An 11294-nucleotide genomic window follows, 5' to 3' on the forward strand; every position below is an offset into this window, starting at 1 on the left:
ATTATTGCACCTCTCGGGTCCCTTCAGCTTGAACATTTGAAGACTCTGAGGTCAAAAAACCTTCTAGTCTCAAACAAATTATCCAAGTAATATCTTATTCCCAGAGTTCAGGCCTAGTGGCAGCAGCTGAATGGGGAGAGGGCTCCTGTGGATTAATTAACAGCTGACTGTTCATTGATTGATTCATTCATTCAGTTAATCATGACGGATTAAAGATGCTGAAACTCGATGTCACTCCTGTGCCGAGAGCCACGCCTACTCTCCTGCCCGCTTGGTTCTGGGGCAGCCTGACGCTGCCTTTGTGAATGGAAAGCACTTGAAGTGAGGCCTGTAAAGGAACCCTTCGGTCTCCTGCTGGAACCCAGCTGCCATGCTGTGAGGAAGCCCAAGCAGCCACCTGCAGAGGCCCCTGGGGGAGAATCAAGGCCCTGGTCAGCAGTCTCACTCTCTGCCACATGGAGCAGAGACAGACTACCCTCGTTTTCAGATGATCTGCCTCAACTGCACAATAGGATGGTTGTTTGAAATGTCTGAATTTTAGGATAGTTTGTTATGCAACAATAGGGTATGTGGGTATGTGGGGAAATAAACATGGAGCTATGTGTCTTTGGGAGGTGACCCCAGAGAGCAGGAGCGAGACCCAAAGGGAAAGCCACTCTGAGGTGTGGGACCAGGTTGTCCACCATTGTAGGTGACCAGTGCTTGATCACCTGGGTCCTGCAGAGGATCTATGGAGCTCTGTCTCAGGATTGTTCCCCCCAGACATAAATGGGAGAAGCAGTTGGCCACCGGCTCCTATCTCCCATTAGCTGGGTTACACACAGAGCATTCTGTGTGCATGTGTGGGTCCTGAAGACCCACTGTGTGACAGCAGAGAACAGGACAGGAAGCAACAGACACTTGGCACAGGCTTCAGATGAGGTGCCTGCATACGTGTGGCGTGAACTGGAATCTTGTGGCCTGGTTTTCTGTAGCCTTGACTGGAGTCAGGGGAGAGGCTGAGAAGTAGGAAGTGGCCCACAGGTGGGATGACAGGGACACAGGAGGCGTTTTCAGGCCCAGACCCCTGTGCAGAGATTACTCCATGAGCCTGCCAACTATAAATGCTGCATTCCTTCTGCAGACGCCCAGGGCCCCCGTTGTCCTGGGGACTGTGGCTGCTGCCTACGTTAGTGCAGAGTCTCGGGTGGTGCTGCCCAGCTTTCACTGACGGCTCTGTCCTTTTGCTACAAAAGTTCCAAAGCCTTTGTTGACCTGTCTAGCCTAAACCTACTCTCAAGATAAACCCAGAGGTATATGAAGAAGAGAATGGGAAGGGTGGTTTACTCAGAGGCTCTGGGCAGCTTCAGCCGTGTCTCTTCTTCTGCTTTGAGGGTCAATGGAAGTGGCATTTCCAGATTTTGCTGGAAATCTGAAACCCACAGGAAGGACTACCTCCTGGGAGACACTTCCGGAATGATGGGGCCCGCATAACAGAGTTTCATCATGTTGGAGGCCTGGGTCCGGCTTAGAAAACCCATGTCCCAGTTCTCGGTCTGGCCCGGGTGCCTGAGAACCATGGCTGGGAGCCACCCTCTTAGCATGTGGGAGCAGGAAGTGGCCTTAGAACACACACAAAGGTTTCCTTGCTTCTCATTTCAAAAACGCGGGTGCTGCCAGCCACCTCCACACCTCACCCCTTTGGTATAAAAGTACTTTACAGAATCTGACAGGATCGACAGGAAGCTGCCTGGGTTCTTTGGAGGATATTTTACAGGCGACAGTGTGAGTGACTATAAGGGTAAGGTGTTAGTGGTCCACCAATCGGGACTCATGCATTTGATGGTAGATGGCCGTTGAGTGACGGGGAGGTGGTGACACTGCAGATGGAGTGGACATTTTCAGAGGAAGGAGCAATGACAATGGCAAGTAATTTCGTTCCATTTTGCTCCAGTCCCCCACCGGACTTTGTGAGTGCAAGTTCCCAGAGGAGAGATTCTGCCCCTGGGCCCCGAGTAGTTCTCATCTGAGTAGACACCATGGTCTGTCTCCCTCAGAGTCCAGACCGAAGGGTGGCTTTGGAGGACATGGCCCACCTGGGGACAGGAGCCATGCTCTCTGCGGCAGTGGATGGGATGAGAGCGCTCATCTAGGTGGTTCAGAGGTTTGGTTGCTTCTGCTTGACTTCACCCTCAATTAGTCAAGTGCTCTTGAGCAATAGTTCCACCTGTCTGAGCCTCAGTTTCTTTATCTGTCATGGTTGAAGCATTCCTTGCCCTTCCTGTCTCACTGACCTCAGTCAAATAATGGGTGTGTGCACGTTGGCTCAGATAACCCAACTTCTGATGTCAGGGTGCGGTTGCCTCCAGGGTGGCTGGATTAAGGAGACAATCTCTCCATCTCTCCTCTCCTCGGCTTCTCTGTGCCTGTCTTCCTTCTTAGACTAGAATCCCAGCTGCAGGCTCTTCTGCCTCCTGAAATCCTTGCGGCCTCACAACCAAAAAGAAGGGAGTCCTGGAAACTTTAAGTAGGAAGATTCCAGAATCAACTGTGACTGGGGGTGCAGTGGGTGGGATGAAGACAGGATACTTGAAAAGGTCCAGTTTGGGTCATGGGCCCATACCTGGTCCAATCACTGAGGCCCATGGCCATGAAGTAGATGACTGGTCCACAGAGACCAGGCTCACCCTTTGGCCAGGGAGAGAAGCACTGCGGCTGGGGACCCCCACCAGAACCCCAGGCTGTACACTCTGGAGGGCCGATTGTGCCTCTTTTCTGACTTTGCATTTGAGTCCTATCCTAATACACTATCGAGTGCCTGTTGTATGCCTCAAACATACAATATGCACTAAATAGCTTGGCAGTGACATCACTGCCTCGCCAAGGTTGCCCGCCATCTGTGCCTGCCCCGTCTGTGAGTATCTTGTTTACTTAACCGCTGGCATTCTGCACGAGGATTCAAACTCCTCAGAAGTGGGGGACCTTGTCCGACTTGTTTACCATCGAGTCCTCAGAGCCTAACAGTGTCTGTTACAAATAATTGGTCAATTAATATTTGTGAAATGAAGGAAGGTCAACTGTCCCTGACGCACGGTGCTTCTTGGGAGGAGTCCCACTGTTATTTCAGGTTGCTCACTGCCTTCTCCGCCCTCTTCCATCCTCGTTTCCACTTCTGTCCCTCTGGGTGCAGCTACGACTTCTGTGTGCCCATCAGACAATGTAAAGTACATTTCTTCTCAGGACGCCTGTGCAGTTGCTTTTTAAAAAAAATCTAATGAGAGGGCCAGTGTTGTGGCTCAGTGTAGAGCACTTGCCTGGCATGTGTAAGGCACTGGGTTCGATCTCTGGCACCACATAAAAATAAAAACAAATAAAACTAAAAAAAAATCTAATGAGAATGTCCCTCTGCCAAGGATCTAAGATCAACCAGCATTTGTATTGTATTATTAAAAAAGCAAGTACTTTTTTTTGGGGGGGGCAGGGATTGAGCTCAGGACACTCAACCACTGAGCCACACCCACAGCCCTATTTTGTATTTTATTTAGAGACGAAGTCTCACTGAGTTGCTTAGCACCTCACTGTTGCTGAGGCTGGCTTTGAACTCACAATTCTCCTGTCTCAGCCTCCCGAGCTGCTGGGATTACAGGCGTGTGCCACTGTGCCTGGCATAAAGCAAATACTTTTATCGTTAATGTTGAACTTTTTCAGTGAATTTCTGACAGCATTTGCAATATTGAGAGGTATTCTGAACCCGGCAACAGAATGAATTTCCAAATGCCTCACTTTGCCTGGAACAGATGGAAACGGGAACCGTATGGTAACCCACTGCCATGCCCAATTCTGCCCAGAGGGGTGCCCTCCACAAACAGCTGTCACTTATCTCCAGATCGTGTATCAGGAAACTTGGCCACAATGAGAACAGGACCGAGGGAAGTGCGGTGGGGTCATTTACCCTGGGGTCGTCCCGGGGCCAGGTAGCTGCTACGCTCCTGCTGGCCTCTGGCAGATTGCTTCCTCTCCTCCCGTGGTCAAGGGCATTGCTGTGGCTTGTGTGGCGTGGAGGGAGCACAGAGGTCCATTCTGCATACATTATGGCGTCATCATTAACATTTCTCAAAAAAGGGAAAGCTGAGATAAGTGTGGTTTCACGGTGCGTGCTCACTCTTGTTTTGTTAAACCCCTTGTTGTCAGAAGGATTCATTGAAAAGTGACAGCACAGAGCAGACACTACGATGACCAGCTGTAGGATCCCACCACCCACGTGCCCAAGTCCTGCCTCCCGGCTCCTGGCGACAGAGGGGGCGCCTCCTAAGTGGGGCTCGCTGCTCCTGCTTTTCCCACTGGCTCTTGAACCTAGCAGTGGCACAAGAGGCTCAGGCCTGGGTGGCTGGCAGGAGTAGCAGCGCTGGACTCTTCTCGCAGTGCCACCTGCGTAGGGGAGGAGGCCCACCTCGGCTGCTCAGGTCCGCCTGCATTCCACGTCTGGGGTGGGGTTGCTCGTGCTGTCCCCAGGAGGGTGCCACTGACCAGGGAAAGGGCTGGTGGAAAGGCAGGCCAGCTCCAGTGTCTCCCCGTCAAGCCCCGGCACTGGTAAGGACTCACCACTGCACCCCGTGGGTGCTCACGTGCCTAGACATTCTCACCCCACCCAGTGCAGGTGTGGCGAGGCTGGAGTACCTGGGGAGCGCTCCCAGCCTGTCCCACCTCCTGGTGTTGGGTCTTGTCTCAGTTTGTGGCCTCTGTGCTGCCTGGTGAAACCATTTAGGCCTGGCCTGTGCGTGTGTGCACGAGGCCTATGGCAGGTGGCCGTCCCACCGTGGTCAGGGGGTCCACCTGGCTCTGCAGGAATATGGTGCCCCGGCCCTTCCACCACCATTCTCTGAAGGAGCGGTAGGTCCAGTTTTAGCTCCAGGGTGCCCCTCCCATGGCACCTCCTCTCCCAGCCTGAGGGGTCTTGAACTACTCCCTGTGGCTTGCCCTCATCTCATGCTCACTGCCTTCATAGATGGAGCTCAGCTACAGTGAGATATGTATTTAAAAGTCCTATAGCCAAGCCTACAGGCTTGAAAGGGAGCTGGGGTGCTGGCCTCCACGCCGGCTCAGAGCCCCGCTGCCTGGGATGGGGACTCCCACCAGCTAGTAAGTTTGCTTAGGGGTGTGGAAGGGCCTCGAGATGCAGCAGGCTCTCTTCCCCTCAGACCTTACCCCTCAGATGTCCTTGAGCAGAGGCCACCAAACAGTGGAGGAGGCCAGCCTGGTGTGCGTGAGATGTGAGGCCACAACCTGCTGGCACAGGGCTGTGCCCTGCAGAGGGGTCCAGGGGAGGGCAGGGTGGGCTGATGGCCCCCTCTTCCCGGCACTGAGCTAGAGCCGCCAGCCTGTTAGAGCTGCCACAGGGGCCTGTGTACCTGGGCAGCTTGATGAGCTCCCGACACCCCTTGCGTCAGAGGCAGGAGATTTGGTTTTCTCACGTCGTTGGTTCATTCTTCCCTCACTCCACAGGTGGAAGCCAGCGCAGACCCACCCTCCAGGAGGGGACGGTGCCCTGGAGGAGGGGAGAAGGGCCGCGGCTCAGGACTGCAGAGCCACCTCTTCCCCTCTAATCCCTGCAGCACCTGCCTCCTTGGAGCAGCTGGGCTGGTGTGAAGAGGATGGATCCGCCAGGCTGGAAGTCCACGCATACAGCTGGGTCCGCCTGGAGGCCCAGGCATCCTGGAGAGGACAGTGCCAGTAGCCACTGTGCACAGCCTGGTCTAAGTGGCCCGAGTCCAGAGGGCTCAGCCCTCTGGGGGCCTGAGGTTGGACGTGGGTATGGATGGAATGGGCGAGCCCCCCATGGGAGAGCCAGGTGAGAGGGACTAGCAATCACTTCTACTGAAGGGACCACCCAGTGTTGGGCTGCTCCTTCCAGTGCCTCTGGACAGTGAGTAGTGCTGGGCCTGGGGACCCTGGGCACCAGGGGGCCTTACTCTCTGGCAGTGTGTGGTAAGGTCCTTCCCGCCTGACTTGGGGGCAGAGTCCCTGTCAGGCCAGCAGCGACAGCAGTCTTGCTGTGGTTTGCCTGAGGGGCACAGTGCCCTGGGAAGAGCAGAGAAAGAGGAGTCCTGAGGACTGGGCCTCGCCCTGGCTCTTTGGCTCCCTCGATGGGTGACGTTGATACTGACCCCCTTGAACTGTGAAGCCCTTGACACACAGGAACAGCAACCTGGTCTTGCCTCTGTCTTAGGATGTTGTGAGAGGGACCTTGGCCACACCCACAAACCTCCCACCTGACAGCAGGGACCCAGGGACAGAAGGGACACAAGCAGAGTGACCAGCAGACCAGCGGCAGAGCAGGGTTCATACCAGGTCTCTGACCTCCTGGGTGGTGCTTTTTGGAAGTGTGAGGTTCTGCGAGCTCCCCCCGCCCCCCATCCACCCCACTGAGCTGATCCCTCCGTGAACATCTGGGTAAGAAGACGCCCCGTCAGCTATGGCTGGTGGCTGGTGTTGGGCTCCCCGACCCTTACTGCCCAAGCCCGATCTGCTCAGATTCAGCCACTGGGTGCCTGACTCCCTGCCAAGAGGATGCCCTGTGCCGTGTGGGACCGAGGCGGGCACTCTCTCCTGTCACCAGGGCACACGGCTGGGGCTGGATTTCCGGTGCTGAAGACGGTTTCCAAGACAGACTCAGGATGCATTTTGTTTTTTTCTTTTAATCACTAGAAGCCTCTGCTCTGTTGGGTGCTGAGCACACCATATAACTCTTCCCTGGTCACCTCTGGGCGCCTGGGCAGGGGCTTCACTTCTTCGCTTTAGCTTTCTTTCCCTTGTTCCCTTTGTTGGGCTTCTGGTGAGTGTCCTCTCGCCCCGGATTGCCGGGGAGCGGGGGGAAGGGGAGCGGGGCGTTGAGACTCATGGTCTTCCTCTGAAGCCGCAGGTCCAGGATGTCAAACGTGACCTGGATCTCGTACTGCAGCAGCTCCTGCAGGCACTTGATCTGGATGTGGATGGCCTCGCTGACCAGGCGCTCCAGAACCTGGGGGCCAGAGGCTGGTGAGCCGGGCCCCCAGGAGGCCCTTCCCAGCCCGCCCTGAGCTGAACACCTCCACGGTCCTCTCCACCCACACCGCCCTGCAGGCCACAGGATCGGCTGTGTCAACTGGCCCCCGCTCTCTCTTGGGCTCCCCTCTCCCTGCCCATTGTCACATCTCCAAGTCCTATTGGACAGAAAGGGAAACTACTCCAGGAAGTGGGCGTGTCCTCCCGTCAGCCGTGGGAAGAGGGAAACTGAGCCACCAGCTGCCATGTCACCAGGAAACCGTCTCTGTCAACTCCTGGTGCCATAGCATCCTGGAGACAGGGACATGTAACTCTTTGCTCCAGTTCCTGCCTGAGTAGCCAGCCAACAAAGGAGAGGTTATGCCCATCCAGGGGTGCAGGGGACGTTCTGGAACATTCCTTGATACATCTGAGATCTGCATTTTAGCTTAAAAACCCAGGCACACCCAGCGGCATGGGGGCTGAGGGAGGAGGACTGTGAATTCAAAGCAGCCTCAGCAAAAGTGAGATGCTAAGCAGCTCAGTGAGACCCTGTCTCTAAATAAAATACAAAATAGGGCTGTGGTCGAGTGCCCCGAGTTCATCCCCAGCACCCAAAAAAACAAACAAGCAAAACCCATGCAGAATTTTGCATTAGCCTCAAAATATCTGTCCTCGCCTCCTAGAATGAGAATACTGTTCTTCCCGTGGGTCCTGGGGACATGGGCTATAAGCTGATGCCCCATGCTCTTTCTGTGGAGCTTAGTGCTACCAGCTCAGGCCAACTGCCAGGGCACAATGTGGAGGGGCCTCGGCTCATGAGCCAGACAGGGCAGGGAGAGTGGGCAGGAGGGGCTGTCGAGTGTGTAGAGAGAGCAGGAGTGGGGACCTCACATATTCTGCAGCGAGGTCCCCTGAAGAGGACTGCAGACAGGCTGGTGCCTGGGTTCTACTCAGTCCCCATTGGATGTGTGTGTGTGTGGTACTGGGGACTGCGCTACTCTGCATGGAGCTCTAGCCCCAGCCCTTATTCTTACTTTGAGACATGGTCTCCCTAAATTGCCCAGGCTGGCCTTGAACTTGCGATCCTCCTGCCTCAGCCTCCTGGGTTGCTGGGATCACGATGGCACCACTGTGCCTGGTTCCTGTGGGATACCTTAATGCACTGAGGTTACATGGCACCTGGATGTGCTGTGTTTCTGGAGACCTAGCCTTGGATGAGTACCATCCATTCTGTCGTTTTAATTTTTCTTTAGAGATTTTCCAAATAGGTTTTTGAATTTCAAAGGAATTCTTTCCTCATCAGGTGACAATTCAGAAACCAAAACCAACTGACAAACTACGAAACTCCTTGGGGACACACAGCCCTTTCCCCTGCCCCCTCCCCCGTGCCCACAACACAGGCACACACCTACACTCGAGCACACACTCGTCCCTGTGTTCAAAGACCAGGTAACCAAGACAGTGCCAGTGCCTGTGTAGAGCTAGAGCTGGCCTCAACTCCCTCAGGCTGGTCACCATGATACGAGAGGTTGGGGAGGCGCTGGCAACGGGGGCCTGGGGTCTTTGTACCCATGGGCAGGGCAGCTGTGTCTCACATCCACCACCAGACCCTTCTGGTCCTGCCTGGCCTCACCCCAAACCGCTCCCTGAGCGGTCTCCATGCTCCTTCCTCCATTGTCCCTGGGCCTCCGTGGACGAGGGCATTAGGAAAATCTGCAGCGGCTCAGAGCCACAGATCCACGATGACAGCGTGACAGAACTTGGACTTAGGGTCGGCCAGACCCTAGGCCCACTGTAACCTCTACCCAGGTTAGCTTGGTGGCTTTGGGCAGAGTAAGTTCTCTGAGCCTCATTTGTCTCACCATCAAAATGGGGACACAGTGTCTGCCCTGCTGGGAGGTGTCATGGCACCTGCAGGCACGGCCCGCGGGACACACCGGGCTCCTACGTGCTTCCGTGCGGAAGACGAGGCCGTGTCGGAGTCCAGCCTGTGTCCCCGTGGGAAGTGAGCGCCGGCAGCGGGAGCCTCACCTCTCTCCTCAGGGTCTGGTGCGGCTCTGCGGGCGCCCCCGCGGGCACCACCTGGCCCCCGAAGGCCTTCTGCAGCATGTGCGCCTGCTCCAGGCTCAGCGTCTCCTTCAGGAGCAGCACGTTGGTGCGCTTCTGCACCTCGGCCGTCCGCAGCTCGGCCAGCTGCTGCTCGTGATGCCACACCTCCCTGTCCGTGCCCTCGGCCAGCGGGAGGGGCTGGGGCGGCGCACACACCTCCAGGTGGGCGACCGTCAGGTTGACCTCCTGGTCCTGGCCCAGGACGTACTGGTAGAGTCGGTAGTGGCGGATGAAGGTGTTGTGGAAGTAGTCGCAGAGGGCCAGCAGGTGGGCGGTGCTGAACTGCCTCTGGTAGTCTCGGAGCTTGTTCCCCAGAATCGTCACCGCCTCCGTGATGGAGCAGCCTGTGGGCACAGAGGGCCAGGGGCAGAGCGTGAGCGGCAAAATCACACTGGTGGCCCGCTCGCCTGGGCTCTGAGGCTGGGCAGCTGGCCCTCAGAACCCACATCCAGCTTTGATTCTGTCTGCCACTCGTTGTCTCTGGAGCTGTGGAGCAAGCAGCTCTCCCTTTTACCCTGGCTTCCACACACACTCACTCATACACTCATACTCACACACACTTACACACACACACTCACACTCATACACTCACACACACTTACCCACACTCACACGCGCACACACACACTCTCACGCACACTTACCCACACACACTCACACACACTTTTCTGTTTTGTTTTTGGTACTGGGGATTGAACCAGGGCGCCTAACCACTGAGCCTTATCTCCAGCCCTTTTTAAATTCTTATTCAGGGTCTTGCCGAGTTGCTCAGGGCCTCGCTAACTTGCTGAGGCTGGCTTTGACCTTGCGATCCTCTGCCTCTGCCCCGCGAGCTGCTGGGATCTCAGGTGTGCGCCACCGCCTGGCCTGGCTTCCGGGCTCGTCTTCCCCGCTGCCAGTGGCCATCTGTCCTCACCTGTTTTGCCCAGTGGCCCTGCCTTAATAGCCGAGCTTCACAGAGTTTCCTCGTGGACTCTTGAGGAGGAGGCAGGGTGCCGGAGGGGTCTGGTCTGAGGGGGGCATGCAGGGATGGCGAAGGCCCAGGCGACTGCTGCACTGGTGGCCGGGGCTCTCGGTGGGGCAAGGATCACTGACCCCATGAAAAGCCTCACCTCTGAGGGTAGTGCCTTGGCAAGCTCCGGAGAGGGAAGCACCCCTCCTGTTCCCTGCTGCTCACGGCCCTTTGGGAGTTTAAGGCAGAGGTCAGGTTGTCTGCAGCCCGTGACTGGGATTTGACAGGGTGGTGTCTAGAGCATGTGTGTGGCCTGGTGACACTCATAGAGCAGAGTCAGGGGGCAGCTGAACAGGCCCCTGGGTGTGAGCAGACATGGTTCTGACACAGATGCTGTCCCTGAAGCCCTCTGTGAACATGGCCACAGCTTTCCTGCTCCCCACTGTGTCCTCTGCAAGGTGGGAGCTGAGGCCAGGTGACCATCATGTCACTGTTTTAACGCCTTTGGCGCTCCAGGGCCATTAGAGGATGGCGGTCCAGTGTGGGTGCTGGGGGCTTGCCTCCACCCTGGGGCTGGCTCGCCTGCACAGCCCTTCCCCGGCTCCCTCAGGGAGCCCACAGCCGGGCAGGATCACTCCCGGCTCTGCAGGAGGGGTCACTGCCCCACACCCAGGTCTCCTGGAAAGTCCTCTGCTCCATTCTTGTTCACACTTGGCTCCTTCCCGAGGCCGCTGGGTGGGTGGGGCTATCTATCCATCTTCCTCCCCCAGAGGCCTGGGGCAGGGCGCTGTCTTAGTGGATGGGCACTGCTCCACTGTGGGCCTCACTGGGATGTGCTGGGGGTGTCTTGGATACTCAGGCTGCGTCTCCCACAACAGCGTAAGGAGACCTCTGTGCAGTGTGGTGATCCTGGTGCAGCATTGACGGTCCCTGGGCTGGGCCACCCTCCTCTCAGGACAAACCTGCAGGCTCAGAACTGCCCCCACTCCAGCTGAGCTCCGTCTCAGAACGGGGTCCAGGGTTGGGAGGATTGGGGCACTGTCCATGCTTGTGACATGAGGCCTTTGCCTGCTCACATGTAAAATGCAGGACAATCACATTCATGTTGCAGGCCGGTTGGAGACCAGTTGGGGCCATGGACCAAGTGCTCCGCCCGGAGCCTGCCAGAGTCAGCAGTCACCGCAGGAGAGTGTGCCTGCTCTGTGGGAAGAGTCTCTCCCAGCCCCACCAC

At 56.6% G+C, this 11294-nt stretch overlaps 1 protein-coding gene across 1 annotated transcript in view; it reads right to left on the reverse strand.

The window, feature by feature from the left end:
• Positions 1–6718: 6718 nt before the first annotated feature.
• Positions 6719–11294, reverse strand: part of CUNH8orf74 (chromosome unknown C8orf74 homolog) — an 18365-nt gene continuing 13789 nt past the window's right edge. Inside the window, exons 3-4 of the mRNA XM_015499385.2 lie at positions 9034–9455; positions 6719–6997 (exon numbers count right to left, since the gene is read on the reverse strand). Of these exons, the coding sequence (XP_015354871.1) occupies positions 6761–6997; positions 9034–9455 (659 nt within the window). The 3' untranslated portion in view covers positions 6719–6760. The remainder of the gene's footprint in view (positions 6998–9033; positions 9456–11294) is intronic.

This window comes from Marmota marmota, unplaced genomic scaffold (assembly GCF_001458135.2).
Source record: "Marmota marmota marmota unplaced genomic scaffold, marMar, whole genome shotgun sequence".
NCBI classification, from domain to species: domain Eukaryota; kingdom Metazoa; phylum Chordata; class Mammalia; order Rodentia; family Sciuridae; genus Marmota; species Marmota marmota.